The sequence below is a fragment of the Macaca thibetana genome, chromosome 5 (genome assembly GCF_024542745.1).
Source record: "Macaca thibetana thibetana isolate TM-01 chromosome 5, ASM2454274v1, whole genome shotgun sequence".
Taxonomy (NCBI): Eukaryota; Metazoa; Chordata; class Mammalia; order Primates; family Cercopithecidae; genus Macaca; species Macaca thibetana.
In genome coordinates this window covers 5,346,144-5,373,856 of record NC_065582.1, presented here as the reverse complement: position 1 = coordinate 5,373,856, position 27,713 = coordinate 5,346,144, and the positions used below count along the sequence as shown (strand labels likewise).

General features: G+C 42.6%; 2 protein-coding genes across 11 annotated transcripts in view; one reads left to right on the top strand and one right to left on the bottom strand.

The window, feature by feature from the left end:
• CASP3 (caspase 3) overlaps positions 1-4,949 on the bottom strand; it is a 29,329-nt gene extending 24,380 nt beyond the window's left edge. The window contains exons 1-2 of one of the 2 annotated variants that reach the window (XM_050789915.1): positions 4,874-4,940; positions 3,992-4,159 (exon numbers count right to left, since the gene is read on the bottom strand). The gene's annotated coding sequence lies outside the window, so the exon portion shown is untranslated. Of the gene's footprint in view, positions 1-3,991; positions 4,160-4,873 lie in introns of both variants that reach the window. The other variant, XM_050789916.1, reaches the window with a different exon arrangement.
• A 279-nt stretch (positions 4,950-5,228) lies between these two features.
• PRIMPOL (primase and DNA directed polymerase) overlaps positions 5,229-27,713 on the top strand; it is a 42,006-nt gene continuing 19,521 nt past the window's right edge. For 4 of the 9 annotated variants that reach the window (XM_050791697.1, XM_050791700.1, XM_050791701.1 and 1 more), the window contains exons 1-7: positions 5,242-5,440; positions 7,419-7,496; positions 12,801-13,039; positions 14,698-14,795; positions 17,098-17,227; positions 21,238-21,385; positions 26,194-26,469. In XM_050791697.1, the coding sequence (XP_050647654.1) occupies positions 12,860-13,039; positions 14,698-14,795; positions 17,098-17,227; positions 21,238-21,385; positions 26,194-26,469 (832 nt within the window). In that variant the 5' untranslated portion in view covers positions 5,242-5,440; positions 7,419-7,496; positions 12,801-12,859. Of the gene's footprint in view, positions 5,441-7,418; positions 7,497-12,800; positions 13,040-14,697; positions 14,796-17,097; positions 17,228-21,237; positions 21,386-26,193; positions 26,470-27,713 lie in introns of all 9 variants that reach the window. The other 5 variants (XM_050791695.1, XM_050791694.1, XM_050791702.1 and 2 more) reach the window with 5 other exon arrangements.

The following is a 27,713-nucleotide window of genomic DNA, read 5'->3' as shown; positions in this document are numbered from 1 at the left end:
ACAGTCAGGTCTTCAAACACTAAAAAATACTGTCAGTATAAATTTATTTCACTCTAAAATAGATATTTAGATATTTCAAGCTGTGTTTTCCTACACAAGTAAAAAACTGGAATGTTCTCCCTATTTACATGGTGGCGAGCCAACTACTCATTACAACAATGAAGTAAAGCAGAATGCAACATCTACAGCATTAAGGCAGAGAAATAAAAATTAATTTCTAAAGTGAAATTTCTATATTAAGCTAAAAGTATTAACAATTTGAAACAACCTGTTATTGAAGAGTGAATGTGTGAAAGTGTGCCTGTGGTGGGGAATTCAAAAGGAGATGTTAAATTAGGATTGCCAGTCTCTAAAACAGTCTCTAAAACTGGCAATCCTAATTTAAATTTTAAATCTCTAGAATTCTTAATCAGCTCATCTGTTACCCATCATTAGGCTATTGCTGGTTCCTGTCCTACAGGGAAACTCTGAGGTAAGAAATAAAATCTGGTTTCTGCCCTAACGGTTTTTAAATCTCAAAATGAGACCTAAAAAACAACTCTGTTGGTTTCTGAATCATGTCCACGAATGTAAATGCTTTTAAGAAACATTTACTAGTAAAGATTTACCAAGACAGTAGCCAAAGGAAGAACAGTGCCGCATGTGACGTGCGAGGTGTGTGCAAAACGCTGTGTGATGACTGTCCCTCTTACTGCTGGCTCAGACAGGCTGGGTACTGAACTCAAAGTACAAGCGTATTATTCGTGAGTCCTCCCAATGACACTCTGAGGAATAAGGATCCCCACTGCAGAGTTCAGGTGACTGAGGCTAAGAGAGGTTAATGAACTTTAAAGCGGCACAGCCAGGATTCAAACTAGGATCTTCCCAACTCAAAGAGGGAAGACTCCCACTATTCTGTAGACAGTTTAGTACTATATGAGTGATAACACTTAATTTCAGGGAAGGAAACAAAAATCCATAATCTCAGAAGCTTTAAATAAGACAAAGAACATAAATAACATGATAGAAAGTTACTGCAGAGATACCAAAATAACACAATGCACTGAATTCTAATGAAGGAAAAAATGGCAAAAATGAGTATGGCATTTCTGATGCGACTAGGTAGTTTATTTTTATTTTTTCTTTCCTTCTTTTAAAAAAAAATTTAACAAACTCTGCATGTGGCATTCAATTTACTTCTAAAGTGAAATAGGCCAGACATGGTTCGCGCCTGTAATCCCAGTGCGATCCCACTTTGGGAGGCCAGAGAAACCCCATCTCTACAAAAAAGTTAAAACAAGTAGCCTGGCATGGTGGCACACACCTGTAGTCCCAGCTACTCAGGAGGCTGAGGCAAGAGGATCACTTGAGTGTAGGAATTGGAGGCTGCAGTGAGCTACGATCGCACCACTGCACTTGAGCTTGGGTGACAGAGCAAGACTCTGTTTCTAAAAATAATAATAATAAAAGTAAAATAATTGGTTTTATGCTCAGCATTCCGTATAACTCATTAAAACATATTTCCTATATCTCTGTGTTCCTCGAAAGGAAAAGTGAAGCCTGTCCAATAGGACTTCTGGGGAGATTACACTTCTGTCAAACAACTTGAAAAGTATCAGGATTATATTTATTACCTGTAGAGAGGAAAAAGTCCCAAAAGCAGTCACGTTTCCAGATTTAGCAAATGAAACAGAAAGAACATCTGTTTCACAATAGTCTGGACAAGAAAAGACTTCAGTTGTAATGTACCAGAGGTTTTATCAAAATCTTTCCCCATCTGGTCTCTGAATTCATTTGGGTACATACAAGAATTATCAAACTGGCTATTGTCACTGGACCTGGTGAAGTCAATCTTTTAATATTTACTACGTAATTAAGGTAAAAATATGAGAACAGGAATGTAAAATCAAATACAGAATAAACTGAAATAAGTTCCATTGTACTATACAAACAAACCATCCTTTCCTTTTCTCTGGCATGGGCCATGTGACCAGGAAGACAGTATAGAGCACTCCCCACTATTCAAAGCCTCTGAGTTTACGACACAAGTCAGAAAGAATGGCACTTACCATGTGCAAAAGGTCTGTCCTCCCTGTGCCAAGTGAAGTCCTAGGATAGTGTTTTTGGAGGGACAAAAGGAGAAAACGGGAAAGCCTTCACAGATCTAAATGATTTATATAAGTGTAAAATGGAGGATCTTGAATGCTTTTTTATAAAAATTACAGATAACATTAAAGGCTCACCACTCCCACCAAGAATGACTACTTTGCAGAATCAGATTCAGGTTTAAAACCGCTTGAAGAAACCCTACTGTCTGGAAGACTGAAACTGCCAAAAGTCAGATTCAGTAGCATCTATTCATTTGATATTTGCACCATAACAATTTACTGAACACCAACTGTGTGCAGAGTACTATACTAGACCCTGAGTGTATCAAGCAGTGGACGAGACAAACCCTATCTCTATGCAGGGCTTATACCGATGTTCACTGGCATTCAAAAGTGGCTCAACAAAGCAGATGCCAGACGGTGTCCAATACATATCAGGTAGCTTGATTGCATTATTGTAATGCAAAGAAGCCCTACAGGCAACATGTGAAGGTAAGAACAAAACATGCAGAGAAAGAACATTATATAAATCTAAGAATTCTCACATCTTTTTTTAGGCCCAAATACCAGTGCTTCCTATCTTTGGGGCAGAGCTTAAACATCTAATAGTAGGCACCAGAAGCAATGTAATATATCATTCATGAAAATAAAGACTGCTTTGTAGGGGGCTGAAGCAGTAGGAGATTGTGTTAAATGAGGTCTGAAAGCAAAACAGTGAAGAAGCATTATAACTGCCTATATCAGATGCCAGTCTCTTCAAAAGGCAAGAGTCAAGGCCTTTATTCAGGATAGCAAAAGCAAACCTGATTTAACTAGGTACAATGTCTAATGTCTCTTACTCTGAACAGGTTTTATTGCCATACTCCAATAAACTGTTCGTGCATTCACTAAAATATATTTTCACTTTCAAAAACCTTCTTTTACAAAAAGGCAAAGCAAAACCAAAGCCCAAGCATCGGGCTGTGATAGAGATGATTTAAGCTTTACATTTCACTTTTAGAGATGATGTAACCACAGCACGCACACTCACAGTGGCTGAGCCCATTTTGATACAGTCTAGTCTAACCACCTTTCCTGGCCCTCTTTCTGCTATCTTGCAGGTTTACATGGTTTCAGTGACTCCATGTCACCTCTACCATTTCTTTTCTAACTATTATTTGCTAAATAATCCTAAACCAGGTCTACTTTTTCTAGATAGGGCATAAAAGTAAAAACACAACGGATGGGCATTCACTGCGTTGTGCCAGGGCCCGCATTTGGTGAAAGACTCTAAGGACACCAAGATAAACCAAGTCCATCCCTCCTGGAGTTTGCTTGCAAATCTAGCAGGGAAGGCAGTAAACAAGCAACTGCAGAGGATATGACACATCTCTCTTAGGGAATGCTGGCTGCAGAAAGAACACAGTAGAGGAAGATTGAACCTTGAACTGTTTTAATGAAAACAGAAGTTTAAGTAGCAGCTCTTACTTCTAATCAAATGTGATGGCGGGAGAAGGGGGAATGCAGAGGTGTGGCAGACACTAGCTATGAAGGTCAGCATTGCTGTGCAGAAAGTGAATCGGTGCTAAAGATAGGGAGGGGTGGGGGCACTCAGGACCCAACACGTACTGGGGTTTGTCAGCCGTATTAAGTGCTGGGTTTAACCTAAGGGCAAAGGACGCGCTTTCTAGACTTTCATTTCATAAAGATCCCTCTGTGCTGTGAAAAGTGGACTACAAAGGAGCAGGCGGGTCTGGAGGTGGAGAGACCAGGGAAGAGGCTGCTGTGGAGATGGAGAGACGTGGACAGATCTGGCAGACGTTTACAAGGTCGACAAGGCTTGGTGACTAAGCGGGAAAAGAAGTAGGTGGGCGAGAGGGGGGCGAGAAGGATGTTTTCCGGTTTCCTGCTTGGGTGCCACTTACTGAGAATGGGGGAAAGACGCAGGTGCAGGGCACACCCACTGAAAACAACAGCGCCGAGCGTGAGCAGGGCTCGCTCACTCCTCACGGCCTGGGATTTCAAGGCGACGCCAATCAGCTGTGGCCACGGAGACACAGCCACAGGGATGAGCTGTGAGCACTCACGAAACTCTGCAGGGCCGAAAAGGAATTGGATTTTAAACCCTGCAACTAGCTCTCTGGAAGAGCTAAACCACACAGTCAACCCGGGATAGTCCAGGCCCCAGGCATGGAAGGCAGCAGAGACGGAAGCCTCGCCCAAAATTGGAAGGATCAGCCCCGAGGGCGAGTCCCTCACAGTCAGCACCCGGCCGCCCCAGCCCTCGCCGCACCGCTTCCCGGGGCCACTCCTCCGCCGGCGGTAGCACCGTCTGCTTTCCAGCTTGCCGCTGCCTCCCGCTGCCTGGCCCGGCCTCCTGGCCCCAGGCCCGGCCGCCAGGTCTCTGGCCCTCGGAGTTTGGTGCCCGTGCCCGACCTCCCGGCCCCGGCCTCGGTTCCCCCGGGCCGGCCTCCCGCTGCCTGGCCTCCCCGGCCCCAGGCCAGCCTCCCGCCCCCGGGTCAGGTCTCCCCTCCGATGACCTGAGGCCTTTCCTTAGGTTACTCCCAGGTCCCTCTCCCTAAATCAAAAGCCTTAACCCGCTGCCTGGCTGCCCCGGCCCCGGCCCCGGCCCAGCCTCCCGCCCCCGGGCCAGGTCTCTCGCTCCGCGGGCTTCATTGCTCGCTGCCGCCCCGGGTGAGGTGGCAAAACAAAGGCTCCGCCACCCAGGTCCCCGGGCGGGCGCTGGGCCTGGGAGGACGCAGAGAGCGGGGACAGGGCTGACCGCCCGGAGCGAGCGCGGCACTCACCGCACAGCCTCCTCACACCTTCCACAACCGCCTCACAGCAGCAGCCACCAGCTACGATCCGCGTCTGCACCGCTTCAGCGGCCCGCCGCCGGGTGACGTGCTCCAGCGCTAGCCCCGCCCCCGGCCCGCCCCTGTTGGCCCCGCGCGCCCCCTCCCTGGGGCCCGTCCCCCAGCTCCCGCCCGCCCGAGAACCCAGGGCCGGGCTGGGCCCCAGGAGCCGCCAGCCCGCTGCAGCCCGCGCCCGCGCCCGCGCCCGCGCCCGTCCTCGCGCTTGGGTCCCGCCCCGAGGCCCCGCCCACCGAGGCCCCGCCCCCGAGGCCCGCCCCCCGAGGCCCGCCCCCCGAGGCCCGCCCCCGAGGCCCGGCCCCGCTCCCCCGCCCCGGATTTGAAAGCTGGGTCTTCCTGAGAGTCCGCGGGCTTCCGCTCCCAGCGCGGGATTCTGGAGGTAATTTGAGGAAGACTTGGAAACCGCGCCAGGCCCAACGGGGACCTAGAAGGGAGACAAGGCCAGGCCTGCTGCCCAGTGTGAGCTCTGAGAAGAAGAGGAGCGGGCCGGGACGCCCTCCGGTAATTTCCGTCCCCCCTCCGGTGACCTGAGGCCTTTCTTGGGGTTACCCCCAGGTCCCTCTCCCTAAATCAAAAGCCTTAGCCTCCTGTCGCCAGGGTGCCGGGCTAGTAATAAGCAGGTCCACGCATGCTGGACACACGGGCTCAAGCCACTCCGCGCATCAGTCAGTACTACAAACCGTACGCAGTAGTGTACTTAATCCATATATAAACGTTACAGGTTAAGCATCCCACAGCAAACAAAGTAGCCTTTAACATCACGAGGAAAAAAAGAGATAGGACAAAGAGATGAACAACCAATCCAGAGGGAGTGAAGAGGAGAAAAAGAAGCCTGGTTTGGGCCCGAGAGGTCCTTCTGCAAAGACAGCGTCAATTAAGACTGTTTGGAGCTGCCGAAGGCAGAGTCCTGGGTGAGAACTGACAGTGGAAGAGGGCGCTTGTTTGTGTCCTTACCTGAGTGGATGCGGACTAGTTTTTTACTTGTTTATTAAAGTATAGTATCCTTGTTGGCAAATGCCCTATGAAATATAAAATGGGGTCTTTTCCTAAGATGGAGTTATTAATAGTTACGTGAAGGGTGTGCTATACACTGCCATACTGATCCCCTTCCTATTTTGGGTCATGAACTCATTTTAGACCCTGAAGCAAACTGAATCGTTTTCCGCAGAAGAATTCTCCAACACGTGAGCACGACATTCTGCATCAGATTTCAAAAGGTTCTTGACATTCAGAAGTCAGATCAGGGACCCCATGGCAGAGCCTATTTCTAACGCTTGCGCCTATTCGACTATAGGGACTATATTCTGCACAGAAATATACTTAGTTTTATGTATCGTTACAACTTGCTGAGAGTTTATTGCATGCTTTTACATTTTCATAACACATTTGTTTGTTTCATCCTTTCAACAATCCCTCGGGGTAGGAATTACAATTTAAAGAGTTTAAGGCCAGGCGCGGTGGCTCATGCCTGTAATCCCAGGACTTTGGGAAGCCGAGGCAGGTGGATCAGGAGGTCAGGAGTTTGAGACCAGCCTGGCCAAGATGGTAAAACCCCGTCTCTACTAAAAATACAAAAAGTAAAAATAAAAGAAAATAAAAAAATTAGCCGGGTGCAGTGGTGGGTGCCTGTAATCCCAGTTACTTGGGAGGCTGAGGCAGGAGAATTGCTTGAACCCGGGAGGCAGAGGTTGCAGTGAGTCAAGATTGTGCCACTGCACTGTAGCCTGGGTGACGGAGCAACACTCCATCTCAAAAAAAAAAAAGTGTTAAGTAGTTTGCTGTTGCTGAAAAAAGAGTCACAGGAGTTAAACTCAGATCCCACAAATACGACTTAGGCCTTTCTTTATCCCTCCCGAATTGAGTGAACACAATGTTTGACAGTCTTTTTCTGCCTCAATAAAACTGAGAAATAGGACCCACTCCCGACCCCGAACAGCGGCTCTGCAGAGCAGTAATTTGCGAAGAGGGGACTAGTGTGGTTGAACTAGTCCTTATCCCATTGTGATACCCAAACCCCTTCCTGTGCTAAACTTTCTTGCCAAAATGAGCAAGCATCAGCAGCAGTTTTCTGGATTCCTGTAAATCATACTAATTTACTTAGTCTACGAACTTTTGTTTTTGAGACAGAGTTTCACCCTTGTTGCCCAGGCTGGAGTGCAGTGGTGCAGTCTTGGCTCACTACAACCTTTGCCTCCCAGGTTCACATGATTCTCCTGCCTCAGCCTCCCAAGTAGCTGGGGATTACAGGTGCCTACCACTAGGCCCAGCTAATTTTTGTATTTTTAGTACAGATGGGGTTTCACCATGTTGGCCAGGCTGGTCTTGAACTCCTGACCTCAGGTGATCCACCCACCTCAGCCTCCCAAAGTGCTGGGATTACAGGCGTGAGCCACCGCCCCCAGCCAAACATTTTGATTATAGCAAAACAGTAGGCTGGAGGCAGTGGCTTCTGACTGAAGCCAGTAATTTCTCTTTACAGGGGTATCCCAGAGGTGACAGAACTTGATCTGGGCCTGGAAGGGGAAGAATTCGGGAAGGGCAACGTGGGGCATTCCAGGTAAGAGAAATGTGTGCCGGGTTGGGGGAGGTTTCTGGAGTGGCTCAGGACAAAGGAGAGGTCATTATCAATTCATTTGGTGAGATGGTGGAAGAGTAAGAAATGAAATAGGTAAATGATTTAGGGCCAGATTCTGGAGGGGAGTTTAGACTTCCCATGACGTTGGTTTACCTGTGTGAGCTGAATGTTGCTATGAATCATTATCCCTGTGAAAAGTGATGAAAATGGTTTTAAGGGTGATTGGTCTGCCTGGCAGAGTTACGCTGTTTGGATGGGAGATCCTGTGGGGAGGATAGAAAGGAGGAACTGGGAAAAAAAAAAGCACAACATATCACTGTGTGTTTTCTTACTCCTTACAAGAGGATTTGGGGAAATTTAAATATGAGTTACTTTTGCTGAAGCGTAGAAAGGCAAAGTGACTGAAGCAGGAGAAAAAAAGAAAATCCAGTCACTTATACTTAATTTCTTAAGGTGTTATTCATCCAGAAAGTGAACTTATGTAATAATATTTTTGTAAATGCTTTTTGATCACATACTTTATAATAAATACTTTAACAGTGGGAGAAATAGTACAAATGCATTCCAAGAGGCTAGAAAAGGGATTATATTAAGAAAATACTGTCAAATACCAGGATATTACCAAATCGTAGAACTAGAGTATTGGCAGACAACACAAAATACTGATGAATCTAATCTCAGGGTAGAGGGAGAAGTTGGAGTTGGGGAATAGGAATTGACCAGTGATGAGAGAAAAAGAAAAGAAAAGAAAAAAGGGAGGGAGGAAGGAAGGAAGGAAAGACGGAAAGGAAGGGAGGGAGGGAGGGAGGGAGGGAAGGAGGGAGGAATAAAGATAAAGAAGGCAACTGAGAGAACTAGGCTAGGAAGAACCATGACCAGGCTGGCTTCAGGTCCCCCCAGAAACCAGTAAATATGAAGCATGTGCCCCCTCCTTCAGCTGCTCCTGGGACCCATGCCATCAAGTGTCACAGCTGGGCAAGTCTGGGCATAAACACGGGAAAGCTGGGGCTATTTAGGTCAGCGTCATCTCACCCCTTCCATCCCCGCTGCCTCTTCTCCCACTGTAGTTACTTGAAAAGGACTAACATAGCCTTTTTTCTAGCTCAACCACCTTCGGTTGAAAGATCGGTATCAACCACGCTTAAATAATCAAACATGGTTAAACAAACATTCTGTGCAATGCTAAGAAGTAAATAATAGAAACTCTCTGAGCCCAATCTTTAATTTTATTTTATTATTTTTTTTTTAGTAGAGATGGGGTTTCACCATGTTGGCCAGGCTGGTCTCGAATTCCTGACCTTGTGATCCTCCCGCCTGGACCTCCCAAAGTGCTGGGATTACAGGCGTGAGCCACCGCACCCGCCCTGGCAGAGCCCAATCTTTTAAAATACAATAAATGTTTTCCTTTGGAACTTGGAAACTATTACCAAAAACAGTTACAGTCCCGGAGTGGAAAGGAGCTTTGATACAAAATTATGTAAAAGAAAGACAACACTCTTTCACCACCGGGAATTAAAAGCATTTCTAATATGGTGACATATTCCCCCAGAGGGGAGGGATGAGGAATGTGATAGTCCCAAACCAGAATGCCAGATGCCTTCCTGTTCTCCATTTCCTTGGCTTTTTGTAATTCAACCCTCCTGCTGGGACTAGACCGAGCCCCAATTGTCTTCTGATCTCACCCCAGCTGTTAAAATTTTCAGACTGTGCAGACATGAAGGGGGCATGGTATGTACTGAACTTCTCTTTCTTCTTCTGTTGACGCTCATCGTTTCCCCAGTTCAGTGAGTCTTAAGCTGTTTTTTCATTGTGACTTCATGATGTTCATGTATGGCATACTCCCATGGTCCTAAGGGAGGAGACCACCCCTCATATTGCCTTATGCCCAATTTCTGCCTCCTAAGAAAGAAGAAGTAAAAACTAAAAGGCAGAAATGAAATCCACAGGCAGACAGCCCGGCGCCATGCCCTGGGCCTGGTAGTTAAAGACCGACCCCTGACCTAATTGGTTCTGTTTTCTACAGATTACAGACATTGCATAGAAAAGCACTGTGAAAATCCCTATCTTGTTTTGTTCCGATCTAATTACTGGTGCATGCAGCCCCCAGTCATGTACCCCCTGCTTGCTCAGTCATGACCCTCTCACACGCACCCCCTTAGAGTTGTGAGCCCTTAAAAGGGACAGGAATTGCTCACCTGGGGAGCTCGGCTCTTAAGACAGGAGTCTTGCCGATGTCCCCGGCCGAATAAACCCCTTCCTTCTTTAACTCGGTGTCTGAGGAGTTTTTGTCTGCCGCTCATCCTGCAACAGTCCCACCAAGATTTTTACAAAATCAAACAATTTTTCATGATAAAATTTCAGTGTCACTAAGTACGAACATCACATAGTCATTTGTAGTCAGTGATCGGTTAGATACTAGCTAAATTCAGATGTGATTACATTCTCTATTTATTTTCTTCACTAATAATCAGTGGACTTTGTTAAAAGTTAAATTTCATTATAGAAAGTCAGTTTCTCAATTAGGTTTATCTAAGGGTAGCAGATTTTTAGCTGTATGTGAAGCAGATCAAAGTAACTCAATACTCAGAATCTAGCAATAAGGAGCAATATCACTTTGTATTGACAAGTTAAAGCGGTTTTTTTTTTTTTGTTTTGTTTTGTTTGAGACAGAGTCTCGCTCTGTTGCCCAGGCTGGAGTGCAGTGGCACTATCTCAGCTCACTGCAAGCTCCGCCTCCCGGGTTCACGCCATTCTCCTGCCTCAGCTTCCTGAGTAGCTGGGACTACAGGCATCCGCCACCATGCCCGGCTAATTTTTTTTGTATTTTTATTAGAGACAGGGTTTTACGTGTTAGCCAGGATGGTCTCGATCTCTTGACCTTGTGATCTGCCTGTCTTGGCCTCCCAAAGTGCTGGGATTACAGGCGTGAGCCACCGTGCCCGGCCAAAGCAGTTTTTTAAAAAATTGCTTTATCTCCTCAATCCAGTTGAATTGATATTTTTCCTAAGCATACCTGTTATGAAATTTATGTTAGTACCTTTAGAATTATATTTCTGTTTCCTAGTTTATAATTTTTATGTGAATTAGGTAGAACTCTGAGAGAATAATCTTTCTTAGGTCTGTTATGATTGATGTCAGATTTGAAATCTGTGGATAATATGCGTTTTTTTTTTTTTTTTTTTTTTCTAACAAGGTCATGATGCTCTACCCCCGCCCTTTTTTTTTCTTTTCTTTTCTTTTGAGATGGAGTCTTGCTCTGTTGCCCAGGCTAGAGTGCGGTGTCATAATTTCAGCTCACTGCAATCTCTGCCTCCTGGGTTCAAGCAATTTTCCTGTTTCAGCCTCCCAAGTATTTGGGACTACAGGAGCCCGCCACCACGCCTGGCTAATTTTTGTATTTTTAGTAGAGACGGGGTTTCACCATATTGGTCAGGCTGGTCTCAAACTCCTGACCTCAGGTAATCCGCCCGCCTCTGCCTCCCAAAGTGCTGGGATTACAGGCATGAACCACCGTGCCCGGCCTACCCTCTCTTAATCTTTTTTTTTTTGAGATGGATTCTTGCCCTGTCACCCAGGCTGGAGTGCAGTGGTGCGATCTTGGCTCACTGGCACCTCCGCTCCCAGCTCAAACTATTCTCTTGCCTCAGCCTCCCAAGTAGCTGGAATTACAGGTGCCTACCACCACGCCCAGCTGATTTTTGTATTTTTAGTAGAGATGGAGTTTCACCATCTTGGCGAGGCTGGTCTCGAACTCCTGACCTGATGATCCACCCGGCTCAGTCCCCCAAAGTGCTGGGATTACAGGCGTGAGCCACCGCGCCTGGCCCCCTCTCTTAATCTTTTAGGGAGATTCTGGTTTTCCTTCCAGGAAATACTCGTTTGCCAATGAGTTTGTGTTGCTGCAAAGTTTTCTGCTAAAATTCAAGACGATGTTTATCAACTCAATAAGCACAAACGTATTCTGTTAAATGATTTAGTACATATTATTTCACTTAAGCCCTAATATATCTATTTTCCACATAGGTAAATTATGGCAAAGATGATATTAATGAAGAGAGGAACTCTATTAATTACCTGTTTCTATGTCAAAGCCAGCCCCAAACTTACTGGCTTAAAAAAGACGAAACAACCAAATTTATTTTTTCTTATAGCTCTGTGGGTTGGCTGGGCAGTTTGGTAGGTCTCTGTGGGACTCAGGCTTACTAATGCATTGAATTCAGATGATGGCTGGATGTCTGGAATGGCCCAACTCATGTATCTGACTGCTTATGCTGGCTGTTGGCTGCAATTCCTTGGTTCTTTTCCATGTGGACTTTCATCCTCTATGAGGCTAGAGTTATGGCATGGCAATCTCAGGGCAGGATTTTAGGATAACCAAGTCTGCTGCAAAGGCACTCATTAAACCTCTGCTTGCTTCACTTTTGTCAATGTGATGTTGGCCCAAAACAAGTCATATGTCCAAGCCAGGGTCACTATGAGAGTGAGTTTAGGTGCAAGGAGTTTGTGGCAAGGAGTTTGTGGCTGATTTGGCTGTTTTTAATCTAGAGTGAAAGTTTTCCCACTCTTCTTCTAAAAACCTATTCTTTTTCTTTTGTAAATGAATTATAATCCCAAATTGGAAAATTATTGCCTGGCACCCTTACTCTGGTATGGTTGACATGGAAGTATTATATAGAAAGAAAAATCATCCATTACTATAGACATCCAAAACTAGCCAATATTGTAATTCTCGTTCATATTCCCAACTAAAAGTTGTGTTGAGAGAGAAGAGGAAGACATGGACAGAAACAGAGGAAAAGGGAACGAAGAGCTGTACGTTGGTATCTAGAAATGAATTCTACCCCGAGAAATAATAGCACAAGAATGGTGGACAAGGTCATAGCATGTGATACAATAAAATGGGTATAGTAAAAACCATAATGATACAAAAAACACATATATTTACATGAGGCTTTGTAATTTAGAGATCATTTGCTTATGTCTTATGACCTTTCTATCTTCAAGGTAAGTATATAAAGTACTCAAGATAATATTGATTCCTATTTTTCAGTTGATTAAATAAGATTCAGGGAGCTTCATTAACCTGTCCAAGGTCATAATACCGTTAGAGGAAGAACCAGGATCTAAGAATTTCTGATAACCATCCTTGCTCTCGTTCTGTGGTAAAACTTCATGCCAAGAATAAACAAGGAAATAAGTGTCAGGAAGTGAGTTTTGAAACTTTATCAAACAAAATATATTCTAAATAAAGAAATTAATGGCCTTTTTGTTTGTTGTTTGTTTTAGTAGTAATTGATAGAAATATTACATGGGATAGGATTTATTCTCTCCGTACTTCTGAACCAATGAACAGAAAATGGGAAGAAAAACTGAAGCAAATTGAAGAACGAGCATCTCATTATGAGAGGAAACCATTGTCCTCAGTGTATAGACCAAGACTGTCCAAGCCAGAGGAACCACCCTCCATTTGGAGACTATTTCATCGACAAGCTCAAGCTTTTAATTTTGTTAAAAGCTGTAAAGAAGTAATTTCCTCCTCCTCCTCTTCTTTGTCCTCCTCTTCCACTTCCTTCTCTTGTTTCTTCTTCTTCTTCATTATAATTTTTTTTTTTTTTTTTAAATCTATTATTTGTCTTCATTTCAGGCCATGTATTCTACCAAGAGAATTTAATGGGAATCTTAATGGCATGTGATTTAGGAAAAATATCCCTGTGAATCATTTACCATTTAATTTATATTAGTAATGAAAAAGAATGACACGTCCAGTGCCCATTAGATTTTAAAAATTGTAATGACATTTAAATGAAGCTTTATGCTTAGAGGGCGGGGAACCATGTTTTTTTCAACACATTAAGCAAGTGGGAGAAAGGAGTGTCAGCCTTTCAAAGAACATGGTGCTCAAAAACAAAAATCACTAAATCAAGCAACAGATGTGTATTTCACATTCTTTTTTTCTTGGGCACTGTGGGGAATATAAAGAAATGTGAAAGAAAAGATAAGATGCATATATGATAGCAGAAATGTACTGTGAGTCTGATCACTGTTGCTGTCTAAAAGCTCCAAGTGCTGGAAGTTTTAGAAGGACCTCTTTTCTCTAGTCAGGATATGCTTACTCAAATCTCATGAGAATGGTTTAAGAAATACCTTTCTTAGTCATTTTGGGTAAACCTAATTCAAGCAGCAGCAATTAAAATACTGACAGATTCATCTGAACTTGAATTTTAAAAAGATATAGATAGGGGTATGCTTGTTGGACTTGCTAATCACCAGTCTGTAAAATTTATTTCAAAAAGATTTTTGTTAGGGTTAAGTAACTGAGTCCTGTGATTTTTTCACTCATGAAAAGAAAAATGTGCTCACCAGCTACCTTTAGCTAAGAGGAAACAAAAGAACTTGTGGATGTATTGCTCTATTAGAAGAAACTTTATGGCAGGAGGCATGGACAATTATATTTAAACCACTATCACAGTAATTAACCTTTAAAAAAATGGTTTCGGCTGGGTGTGATGGCTCACGCCCATAATCCTAGCACTTTAGGAGGCTGAGGCAGGCAGATCACTTTGAGGTCAGGAGTTCGAGGCCAGCCTGGCCAGCATGGTGAAACCTTGTCTCTACTAAAAATACAAAAAATTAATCAGGCATGGTGGTGGGCGCCTGTAATCCCAGCTCCTTGGGAGGCTGAGGCAGAAGAATTGCTTGAACCTGGAAGGCAGAGGTTGCAGTGAGTCAAGATTGTGCCACTGCACTCCAGCCTGGGCGACAGAGTAAGACTCTTGTTTCAAAAAAACAAAAAAAAAAAGTCTCCTACATACATTTTTATATGTACTAGGGAATTTACTAATTAATTTTAGCCCAAATCATTAAAAGATAAGTTTAATTTCATAAAACTATCATAGGAAATCAAATGAGTAATATTTTTAAGAGTGGTTTCTCTCTCTTTTTTCTCTTCGGTCTGCATATTCTAATTGTTTTCACCTTTTATATGAATGATTAAAAAATAGGTATAATTAGATTTTGAATGGCATAAACCTAGTGACTATTTGTCTTGTATTTAATAATACAAATGTTCAAATTACAGTTTCTGAAAACTTGAATGAAAAATTCTTTATGAACATTCAATAGCTACAGTTGAATTTAGGTTTGCATTTTGTGAATTTTTCTAATCTTTTTTGATTTTATTTAGGACGTTCACGTATTTGCTTTGGAATACAAAGTAGGAGATGGACAACGTATTTACCTTGTGACAACCTATGCTGAATTTTGGTTTTACTATAAATCCAGGTAGGTGGCATGCAGCAGAACCACACATTAAGCTAGAGTTCCATTTCCTTTGCCTAGGAATTTTGGTGAAATTAGTTCAGGCTGAATTGGCCTCCACAGTTTGTGACCACACTATTAGTTGCTCCTTTACTCTCAGAATTGAAATCTGGAGTTTTCTTGTCATAGCAATGCTTGAGTATCTCACCAGGTGCTGGGAGAAAATAGTCATGCACGTACATAGTCATGCATGTACACGAATATATGTGTGTACTCAAAGGGAGTTTTGAAATCTCTCTTTTGCAAACAGGTATTAAATTATACTATTAATCACAAAGGAATATTTATGTTATTTACCTAGTAATAAAGAAATATCTGCTTTATCTTGACTTTATTATTACTATTTTAAATTGTTATTAGCTTTTTTATTTTTTTAAGACAGAATTTCACTCTTGTTGCCCAGACTGCAGTGCAGTGCCATGATTTGGCTCACTGCAGCCTCTGCCTCCCGAGTTGCTGGGATTACAGGTGTCTGCCACCATGTCCGGCTCATTTTTATGTTTTTAGAGATAGGGTTTCACCATGTCGACCAGGCTGGTCTCTAACTCCTGACCTCAGGTAATCCACCCACCTCGGCCTCCCAAAGTGTTGGGATTACAGGTGTGAGCCGCTGCACCTGGCTTATTAGCTTTATTTTAACTGAGTGATCTACTCAAGTATTTCTCTTTTTTTCTTTCTTTTTTTTTATTTTTTAAATATTTTTGAGATGGAGTTTCACTCTTGTTGCCCAGGCTGGAGTGCAATGGCATGATCTCGGCTCACTGCAACACCTGCCTCCTGAGTTCGAGTGATTCTCCTGTCTCAGCCTCCCAAGTAGCTGGGATTACAGGTGCCTGCCACCATGCCTGGCTAATTTTTGTATTTTTAGTAGAGACGGGGTTTCTTTATATTGGTCAGGCTGTCTCGAACTCCTGACCTCAGATGATCTGCCCGCCTCAGCCTCCCAAAGTGCTGGGATTACAGGTGTGAGCCACCGTGCCCAGCCGTATTCAAGTTATTTCTCAGACTTGTGTAATGTATGGAAAAGGAGAGTAAATTGTTATGTATGCCCTATATTGATTTAGAATACTTTTATTCGAAAGTTGCTAAGTAGCTTCAAATATGAAACTGGATTTATTTATGTTTATATACATGCAACACCAGTTAGAGTTGAATGAAAATCATTAGGATAACGTGACAGATGTTTTGCTGAAACTGTCTCATCTTGCAATGTAAATATGGTACTGACTGCTCCAGGATGTGTATGGGTGTATGTGTATGTGTGTGTTGAGTTCCTCCACTACCTGTGCCACCTGATGATACAATTTTCACATAACTTTTCCCTCTTCAAATTACTACAAGTCCTTAATTTGTATAGGGTGCCATCTGAACTTTAGTCCAAATTATCATTTGCAAATTAAGTCAGCATCTCTCCCTATTTAACCCATGTCAAAATCATTCCTCTTAATGCCAGAAAGAATGTAACTGCAAACAGCCTTGAGAGCTTATCAAAGTCAGGTGATTCAGAATTTTTTAACCAATTTTTAAAATATTATCTTCCAATGAAAATACAGAATTTAAAAATTCTCATGGAAAATTAATGGAATCTGAAGAATATGGCATCCTGAAAAGAACATTTTTTTTTCAAAGAAAATTTGTTTCATGGTGACACTAAAAACAAATATAGAGGTATTACACAATATCAAACTCATCTGTAAATAAATAGCACTGTAAGATTGACTGTATTTTCCAGTTAAATAATGTTACAGGATATAATTGTTGCATTTTGCTTGATGGAAACCCTTGATACGATGAGCCATAAACCTATGGTGAACAGTTCACTTTATCATGTTCTTATTTCATACTTGTATGTAGTGAAAGCACAGTTAACACAGTATTTGCAATGTAAGATAAACTGCCACGATTTAAAAGGAATAAGATAGAGGCTGGGCATAGTGGCTTACACCTGTAATCCCAGCACTTTGGGAGGCTGAGGCAGGTGGATCACCTGAAGCCAGGAGTTCAAGATCAGTCTGGCCAACTTGGCGTAAACCCTGTTTCTACTAAAAATGCAAAAATTAATCAAGTGTGGTGGCACGTGCCTGTAGTCCCAGCTACTCGGGAGCCTGAGGTAGGAGAATCGCTTGAACCCAGGAGGAGGAGGTTGCAGTGAGCTGAGATAACACCACTGCACTCCAGCCTGGGCAACAGAGCTGACTCAGTCTCAGTCAATCAATCAATAAAGGTATAAGATATCAATTTAACAATCTTGAATTATTCAATTTAGAAAAAATCTCTTACACTGCTATGAAGTTATTCCTGAAAATGCTGTGTGCAAGCTTTATTTTGATTTGGAATTTAACAAACCTGCCAACCCAGGAGCTGATGGGAAAAAGATGGTTGCATTACTCATCGAGGTAAATGGCCGACTCAAGTTTTCCTTATTTCTATCTATTCAGCTCTTCATTGGCTTATTCATTCAGTGAATTCAACCTACATAATATGTAAGTTCTGTATCTCTTCTTTTTCTTGCTACTGTTCCTTTTGACTTTGATTTTTTAATATTACTTCTATGAGTAAACTGTGAAAAGGAAGGAAGGTTCAATTTATGTTCATATAGTTTGCGATTTTACTGTCTGGTAAAAAAAAATGCTTTGAAAAAGATGTCAGTTTGGAAGTTTTCTATATATTAAAATTATATATTAATTCTCTGAATTCCATTACAAATAGCTGACTTTGGTAAAAGCCAGGCAAAATAATTTTTACTGTAAAAATTGGGTACTGAGATGAACCTCAAGAACACTGACTACAAACAGTATCAGATTTTTGGAGCTTGTCGGAATTTTGGAAATCATCTTATCTTGTCCTTTTCGAAATGAGGAAATTAAGGCCCAGACGAAACGAATTCCTATTCAAGGCCCTACAACCAGTATTGGTAAAACCTTGTCTATAAATATAGTTATCACTGTTTTTAACTAAGAGAAAAATATTGTAGCTCTTTATTTTTGATTTAGCTGTGTCAACCAGGAAGTTACTAATAAAAGGAATAGCATGGACCTGTGCAGCTAAGTTCTATTAGGATTATTTCAAAAAAATTTTCAGATTGTATCACAGGAAGTTGTGTTAAAATTGTACTGACTATTCTTCAGCCTAAGTGTAGGTGCTGACACTTATTGACTAGCTGTTTTTCTTTTAAATGTTAACTGAATAATAATGTTATAGATTACCCATTTTATAACTTTTAAAATATATCCAAATTAAAATGTTTTTGATAAAGAGTATCTGCTAGTATTCTCTGTTGGACCTCTACATGCTTGATTTTAAATCTTTTTGAAAATGTATGTGAATGCTATTTAAAAAATATACAGAATATTAGCTTTATCCTGGCTTTGAAGCAGAATAAATATATATAAATTCCCCCACCTCCCCCCAAAAAACCCCCAAATTATGTTTTTCTTAAAATAGCCATTGAACCCTTAAAAATAAATTTAGATGCTTATTTCATTACAGCTGGTAAATTCTGTTTAATTTTTAACCTAATCATTATTATCATTATTATTATTTTTTTGAGACAGAGTCTCTCTCTGTCACCCAGGCTGGGGTGCAGTGGTATAATCTCAGCTCACTGCAATCTCTGCCTCCCAGGTTCAAGCAATTCTCCTGCCTCAGCCTCCCGGGTAGCTGGAATTACAGGTGTGTGCCACCATACCTGGCTAATTTTTGTATTTTTAGTAGAGACAGGGTTTTGCCATGTTGACCAGGCTGGTCTTGAACTCCTGGCCTCAAGTGATACACCCATCTCGTCCTCCCAAGTGCTGGGATTATAGGCGTGAGCCATGGTGCCTGGCCTAATTATGTTTTTAATAATTCATAAATATTGACTTTCTTCTAAAGTCTAAAGTAAGATTTCTTGTGTAGTTTCTCCGTGGGCTACAAGGAACCTCGATTCAGATATTTTCACTGCCACTTAACATTACATATTAACAAAGAAGTACCACATTGCATTAGAAACTAGAAATATTTCTAATGAACACTGGAGGAAATTTCATTTGTAACACTATTAATAAACACTGGTATGGCAAAGACTATGTAGATGTTTAGAATTTTTTTCTCCTTATTCTTTATACCACTTTTTCCAAATGAGTCTTGAGTAGCTAATCTTTTGCATCAGCAAAACTGTTGGAAGAAACTGTATAAATCTAAGTTCAAAATTATACAGCAGTTTTATTTAACATGTTTACCATGTTGATAGAACTGTTCTCATTGGATTACTTAATATAATGCTTTTTATAATGATTGCATTGAAATTAATTTCATTTATTGGTTACTTTGTATGCAATAATTTTATAATCCAGTAAGTACTTTTTCCTTTGAGTCTTACTGTGAGGAGGCATAATTAGGTTAGCTATTATGTTAATTTAGCAGATGGTTAATAATAATTAGTGATAATGTAAAATACCCTTTGGTTCAGTAGCTAAACTGGCACATTTCAATAAGCCACTTCTCCCCAGTTAGAATGAATTCTGGTGCTAATGTATTTTATTAGGACCACGTTTCAGGGCAACATTATCCAATCATATAAGTTTAACTCCTGGATTTTATAATTTAATTATTTAAGTAACTTAAAGTTTTAATTAAAGTTAATCTTGGGAAAGAGAATTTAGGAGTGTATGATTACTTGTCCTACCTAAAGTGTCACTGAATTTATTCTCTGTGGCTCCGAAAGTACAGAAGTCAACTTCATTCATCAGTTTTTAGTCTCTACTAAGTGTCAGGCACTGTGCCTAGGCACTAGGATTATCAAGTGGTAAGTCAAAGAGACATAATTTCTGATGGCATACACTTTGTAGTCTAATGGAGGATAATAAATTAGGATAGATTTAGCTGCCATAATAAAGACCCAAAATTAAAGTGGCTTAAACAAGACAGAAACCTGTTTCTCCCCCAAGTAATATCTAATGTGGCTCTGTACTGTTAGGGACTAGGCTTGTTGCTTTGCTGTCCCTAAGATGTTGCCCTTCTTCCATTGTCCAGGATGGCTCATACCACTGTGTCTGCATTCTAGACAGTACAAATGGAGAAGGGGAGGGCATGCCCTTTGCCTGTTAGAGGATCACTTAGAAATGGCATACTTTCCTTCTCACATCCCATTGGCCGACTTAGTGGCCACACCCTGCTGTAGAGGAGCCTGGGAAATGTAGTCTTTGTTCTGGATGGCCTCCAATCTAGCTAAAAATCGGGATTCTGTTTCTACAGAGGGAGAGAACAAATATGGAGGAAGAGCCTCTGTAATATAGATAAAACATGTCAAACTAATCACATAAATCAACCTAAAATTGTAGCTGTGTAAGTCTATAAAGAGAGAAAGAGTATATAGGGGGAATTTGATGTAGAGAGGGAAATCAAGGAAGCCCTTTCTGAGAAAGTGAGAATTTACAGAAGAGTAAAGCCAGAGAGCATGAGGGGAGTGTGGTGTTGTAAGAATGCCCAAACATTATTAAAAATACAATTTGTGGCCTAACTTTTAGGTATCCAAAGTGACGGCAGTTCATAAACATTTTTGCTCATGTCAAGATAATATTGCATGGTAGTTCTTAGTAGCTTCATTTTGCAAATGAGAAGATTGAAGCTTTAGGGACTTGTCCTAAGACTGCACAACCAAAACTTTTAAGCAGTTACATGTGCCAGGCACTGTGCTAAAAATTTCATTTCCTTGTTTGTTCCTTACAGCAACTCCAAAAGGTAGCTGCTATTGTTATTCCGGTTTAGCAGCTGGGAAATGTTAAGGTTTAGATTTGACCAAAGTCATAGAGCTGGCAGATGGCAAAGCCCAAACTGACACTGAGCTGTCTCTGACTCCAGCCCCGTGCTTGCTGCCTTTCTACTGTGCATGGCCTTCTTGCTCAGTGCCATGTAGTCTCAGAGGCTGTATTCTTAGAGCTGAATTCAGGCTCAGTATGAATTAGACACTTTCTGGTAAATAAAACCATCACAAAATAAATTAATGACTTTTTTTTTTTTTTTTTTTTTGGAGACAGAGTCCCTCTCTGTCACCCAGACTGGAGTGCAGTGGCACCATCTTGGCTGACTGCAACCTCTGCCTCCTGGGTTCAAGTGATCTTCCTGCCTCAGCCTCCTGAGTAGCTGGGATTTACAGACACCCGCCACCACGCCTGGCTAATTTTTGTGTTTTTAGCAGAGACTGGGTTTTACCGTGTTGGCTAGGCTGGTCTCAAACTTCTGACTTCAAATAATCTGCCCGCCTTGGCCTCCCAAAGTGCTGGGATTACAGGCATGAGCCACTGTGCCTGATCAGAAATTAATGACTTTTTAACTCATAGATTATATTTAAAGAGATGCTTATTTGCTCATAGAAAAATTTTAAGACAAAAAATATAAATTATTTGCATTTTACTTGTGTTTTTAGTATGTGTGTAAAGCGCTTCGAGAGTTATATGGTGTTAATTGCTCAGCTGAAGATGTTTTGAACTTGGATTCTAGCACTGATGAGAAATTCAGCCGGCATTTAATATTTCAGCTCCATGATGTGGCATTTAAAGATAATATTCATGTTGGTAAGTATACTGCTTTTTAAAAACCATGGAGTTGTATTCAAAACTCATATGCTCTTGTTCCTCTTAAAATTTTGTGCATACATATCAACTTTTATGGTCATTAACTTATCCTAAAAAATGTGATGTGGGCTGAGTGCAGTGGCTCACGCCTGCAATTCCAGCACTTTGGGAGGCCAAGCTGGGTGCATCACTTGAGGCTAGGAGTTTGAGACCAGCCTGGCCAAGCTGGCAAAACCCTGTCTCTACTAATTAGCCGGGCATGATGGTGCATGCCTGTAGTCCCAGCTACTCGGGATGCTGAGGCACAAGGATTGCTTGAACCCAGGAGGCAGAGGTTGCAGTGAGCCAAGATGACACCACTGCACTCCAGCCTAGACAACAGAGTGAGACCCTGTCTCAAAAAAAAAAAAAAAAAAAAAATGGCAATGTGTTTCTTCATGTTTTCAAGATGTTCCTTTAGCTTTAGACCTGCTTTCTGTTCTAGACACATCAGCCTATTCAGGACTTCTTTGGTATTTGCATCTCTAATCATAGATACTGGGGTGGCTATCCATGTCCAGATAGTGGTTTCTGCTCCAACAGGATTTATTTCAGTTTCCTGGAAAGTTCATGAGAGGCCTTTCCATTTCAAGCCTTATCTGCAATGTTGCTTCTGGATTTCTGACCTTTGCTTCGGCCTTGCTTTGGGGCTTCGGTCCCAGGTCGTATCAAAGATGACTTGTTTATTGTTCCAGGCAGAGCTTCAGGGTTGGGATAATTCTAGAGGTACAAGTCTGAAAGTGAAACTAGATTATTATCTCAGGCCTGGGCATTTAGAGATGTAGGCCCAGGTGTTAAACATTAAGCCAGTCCAAAGGAGAAACACAGGTAGAATGGGAACTCCATAATGGAGGTCTGAGCAGAAGCCAAATCCTGAGAGCTTATCAAAGCAGGGATAGGGCAAGGGTCCAAACAGCAGATGATTGACTGAAGCTCAGGTAACAGGTAATTCGGTTCAGAGCTACTAGTGTCTTAGAGTTTCACAGCCACCTACAATAAAAGGTGTGGACATAGTCACTAAAGCACTGGCATGAAAGTCAAGAACCTGATTTCTGGCTTAGGGGAAGGTGGCCACAGAAACCCAGCGTGCTGTTTTCATAAGGCTCTCATCACCTGCCTGTTTCCTGTTAGCTCAGCTGGACGAGAAGTTCCATCTCGGTCTCTCTCCCTAATCCTGTGAGAAACACACTCACCCATCCAAACCTAAAGAATGAACTTAGAGGCTCGGAGAACGGTGAAAGTGAGACTTTTTTTTTTGAGACGGAGTCTCGCTCTGTTGCCCAGGCTGGAGTACAGTGGCACGTTCTTAGTTCAGTGCAACCTCTGCCACCTGGGTTCAAGTGATTCTCCTGCCTTAGCCTCCCGAGTAGCTGGGACCACAAGCGTATGCCACCATACTCAGCTAATTTTTTGTATTTTTAGTAGAGATGGAGTTTCACCATGTTAGCCAGGATGGTCTTGATCCCCTGACCTTGTGGTCTGCCCGCCTTGGCCTCCCAAAGTGCTGGGATTACAGGGATGAGCCCCTGGCCTGTTAGGACTCTGTCGCCATCAAACTGTGTGAGAAGCTGTTTCTGTCATGTCTGAAACCCTAGGCCTTACTTAGATTAGTGTTCCTCTGGGTTGCAGAGAATGTCCAGAGTTATTGTGTCAAAGCATTTACCACTTCCTATGGTCATTTCCTGTTTTCTTTGTCATCTCCTCTATTCTACTTAATGTTTCTCTAGGGCAGGGACTGTTTCTTACTTTTGTATTTCCAGAGCTTAGCCCATAATAAAAATATCATTATCAATAATATTACTAATATTATTAATATAAGAATAACAACAACAATAGTAAATACAAGTTGGCAGCCTCATCTCCCGCCACCCTGCCCTTTTCATTCAGCTCCTATCATGGGCCACATTTTCTGTAGTGCTTGGGCCTCTGCACTTGCTGATGCGGCTGTCTAACACGATGTGGTCTGTTCACCTGGTCCTCCTTACTGTTCGTGCATTCATCCAGAAGGTATTAATAAATACCTTTAGGGACTTGTCCTAAGGCTGCACAACCAAGGCTTTTAAGCAGTTACATGTGCCAGGCATTGTGCTAATTTCTTAATTTCATGTTCTTGTTTACTGCTTATAGCAACTCCAAAAGGTAGGTGCTGCTGTTATTCCTGTTAAGCAGCTGGGGAATGTTAAGGTTTAGATTTGACCAAAGTCACAGAGCTGGCAGATGGCAAAGCCAAAACAGAAACTGAGCTGTCTCTGACTCCAGCCCCCGTGCTTGCTGCCTTTCTGCAGTGTGTGGCCTTCTTGCTCAGTCGTATCTGAATAAATCCCTTCCGAATGAATGCGTGAATAGTGAGGAGGCACTGCTGTCAGGGTGTGGAGGCAGAGCACCAAACAGGCTATTTCTTTGCTTGCTGTTTACTGGTCATCGTCTGCTCTATGACTACTAGCCACAGGCCGAAAGCTGAGAATCTCTTGCTCAGGAAGGAGAGAATAGAAATTTGTGAGGTACCAGCAGTTTTTGCTACAGGTATCTTCTGAAAGCAGATGGCATTCATCTGGGCTTTCAGTCAGATTTCATTGTATAGTCAAAGGTAAGAAAGGCTTTACAGTCAGAACAGCATAAGCAAAGCTATGGAGATAAGAGTGTGTGGCTAATAATGGGGGACAGTGAATGGTCTAGTGTGGCTGGAGAGATGTGATCAGGCCTGGTAACTGGGCTGTCACCTCAGCCCCTTTGCCCTAGAATTAGGAGCTGCCAGAGCCAGAGGTGCAGAGAATATGAAGTGATTCAGAATTTTCCCTTTTTTCTTCCCTTAGTGTATCTTTGGATGACATTTCTAGTTGCTGTTGTCAGCCTTTCAGAGAAGAGAATTCAGTTAAATGTAAGAGATCCTAGCTCTTGATCTGCCTAAAACTACTCTTCTGCCAGTTTGCTGTCATACCTCAAATTTCTGACTGACTCGTCTTTTGAGTTATTTCCAGCAAATAAGATAGTTCCTGTCCTCATGAGGGTTGGGAGCAATAAGATCCTGGAAGGGAAGTAGAAAGCAGTGTGGTTTGCTGGGGCCAATGTGTTAGCATTGATGCTGGTGACAGGCCTCATGTCATGGTCCTGGCCATGGTTGCTTCATGCCAGGGTTCCAAGGCCTGTGGCCTCCCCAGCACTGCCATTGCCTCCGTTTCTGCAACCGTGCACTCTCTTCTCTTGTTGTGTGGGGTCAAGTAACTGCAATGTTAAGTTTTCAGGAAAATTAGCTTTATCAGTTTGGGTTTAGATTGCTTTGTTGTCCTTTGATGTGTTGTGATTTCTTTCCACTTGGTGTTTACTTTCTCTCCCTCATTCCAGAAGGAATCCATCCCATACCAGCATATCATTGCGAGACCAAATGCTTTTGCTTTGATTTTGACATTTAGTGCTTTGTAAGAAATTGGATTTGTTTCTTTGAGTAGGGAAGTAATTTTTTTTGTTGTTTTGTTTTTGTTTTTTTGTGAGACAGAGTCTCACTCTGTCACCTAGGCTGGAGTGCAGTGGCATGATCTTGACTCACTGCAACCTCCTCCTCCCAGGTTCAAGCAGTTCTCTTGCCTCAGCCTCCAAGTAGCTGGGATTACAGGTGTCCAGCACCACGTCCAACTTATTTTTATATTTTTAGTAGAGACGGGGTTTCACTATGTTGGCCAGGCTGGTCTCGAACTCTTGACCTCAAGTGATCCGCCCACCTCAGCCTCCCAAAATGCTGGGATTACAGGCATGAGCCACCACAGCTGGCTGAGTAGGCAAGTAATAAAATCTAATGTGAAGAAAGAAAATTTTGAATTTAGAGCATGCATTTGTTATAATGTAAGGACCCAAGCCTTTCTGGTAAATAAAGTGAAGAATGAATCTAAACAATAACAGTTCTACAGATTAAAATTAAATTTTTCTTACAATATTGCATTTCTTAAGTATTGGTATACGTGAAGCAACTTAATAGCCAAATTATTTGATTTCATGGTGTAAAATGTGAGAGTTGGAAGAAGTTCTGGATTTTCTTACCAACTTTTCATGGTACAGATAGGACTACTGTTACTCAGAGTTCTTAGAATAAATGTTGAAGTACAGTAAATGTATCGAATTGCTTTTGTTGTGGATGTTAGCTCCGAGGCCGTAGTCCATTTTGTGTCCAGTTTGAGGCAGAGGTAGGAGCAGCAGCCTGGGGGCTGACGGCTGTGAAAGCCAGGGTTTGCAGGGGCATGTCGTGGCAGGTAAAGGAGAGAAAATAAGCTCTTGAGAAATTTGCCAGCACCCCGACTCCCTGAGATTTCCTCAGTGCTTCTGTCTGTTAGCTGAGCAGCAGTTTCCTTATATAAACCTTCATTCTTCATTATTATTATTTTTATGATCCCTTAAGGGCACGAGGCCCTTCATTCTTTAATCATTGAATGTCCCAGTATGTGTTAATAAGTAGTGTTTTCTGGATGACAGCCTCTTAGGCTCAGGCCCCTACCGGCAGCATTGACACATCTTCTCAAATGAACTTTCCCTTCTAAGATGATTTGTTTACATCTGACACCAGGCTCCCAAGTCAATGGACTTGAAAAGGTAAACGATTTCACAAAAGGAAGGAAGTCACAGGACTGGCGTGTAACAATTTATAGCAACTTGGTTTTGAAACCAGAAATTAAAAAATGGTTTTCTGTATAAAATTGTCATGTGTGGATTCATGGCTAGACCTTAAGATATGGTGTGTGGAAAAGAAGAATCGGGTGAATCATAACAGCTTTTTTCCTCAGGTAATTTTTTGAGAAAAATTTTGCAGCCTGCTCTTGACTTGCTTGGCAGTGAAGATGATGATAGCGCTTCAGAGACAACAGGCCACGGATTTCCCCATTTTTTGGAAGCACCTGCAAGACAAGGATTTTCTTTCACAGAGAAGGCTACAGGGGAAAGCTGGACATTGAATTCAGAGAAACTGGAGATGCTGGGGTCAGCTGAGCAAAGCAGTCCTGACCTTTCGTTTCTAGTTGTGAAGAATAACGTGGGAGAGAAGCATCTTTTTGTGGATCTTGGTAAGTAAGATTGACAGCTGTCTCTATCAGACGGTCCTGGTGCTTTCGTGAGTGACAGGTTGGTGCCCACTCGTCACCGTGCTTGGGATTCTCGCTTCTTCCACTGCCCAAGTCCCCAGCAGGATGCAAGCAGCGAGTTCAGGTGCTGGGAATCTGTGAGGTTTTTCTCCAGAGATCTTAGAGGGGTCCAGGCCGGCCTGAGCTCCAGCAGAGGATGGCTGTGGCTGCCTTCTGCTCTGCGTGTCCAGAGGATTCCTGTTGAGGGAGTTTTACAGGAACAGTTGGACCAGCTTCTTCCAGGACTGCTGAGAGGTTAAGTCAGAGTACAGACATTTAAAAAACAGACCCAGTGTAAAAGCAGTACTCACGTGGCGCAGTGAGCCTGGCTGCTTTCCTCGCCGAAGATCTCAGTGGTCGTGGCAGGGCCCATTTCATCAGCTTTCGTGCTGTGTTGAAACCAGTGATTTCTTAACCCAGTGTGGCTTTGCTAGGCCTTGGTCTCAGAGCCTGAGGATGTCAGAAGCCCTGGGCTGACAGGACTTGAGCATAATTCAACAACAGGCCAATCAAGACCCTAACATAACAGCTCCCATTTGGTGAACTGCACCTCATTTTTATACTGAGGCTCTAGCTTGTGATTTCAAAAGCCATGACAGCAGCAGGTTTTTTCTTTTTCTTTCTTTCTTTCTTTTTTTTTTTTAAGACGGAGTCTTGCTCTGTCGCCAGGCTGGAGTGCAGTGGCGCGGTCTCGGCTCACTGCAAGCTCCGCCTCCCGGGTTCAAATGATTCTCCTCCCTCAGCCTCCTGAGTAGCTGGGATTACAGGTGCGCACCACCACGCCCGGCTAATTTTTGTATTTTTAGTACAGACAGGGTTTCACCATGTTGGCCAGGCTGGTCTGAGACTACTGACCTCATGATCTGTCTGCCTCAGCCTCCCAAAGTGCTGGGATTACAGGTGTGAGCCATTGTACCGCCAGACAGCAACATTTTTGCTGCTGGCTTTGAACACCTCGGAGAGCTTCAGTGTGTAAAGGCTGAGGGAAGGTAGGTTTAAGGTATAGGTCAGAATCCCAGGCCAACAGTGTACCGAGATTAGGGACGTGTTCCTGCTGGATTTCATGTTTTTCTAGCACCCCTGGCAATCGAGCACCAGAACTTGGAAAGACAGAGGAGTGTGAGGTGGAGCAGTCACACAGGCAGAGGCTCCTCCTTCCAAGCCTGACAGGTTTTGCTTTATGAGCA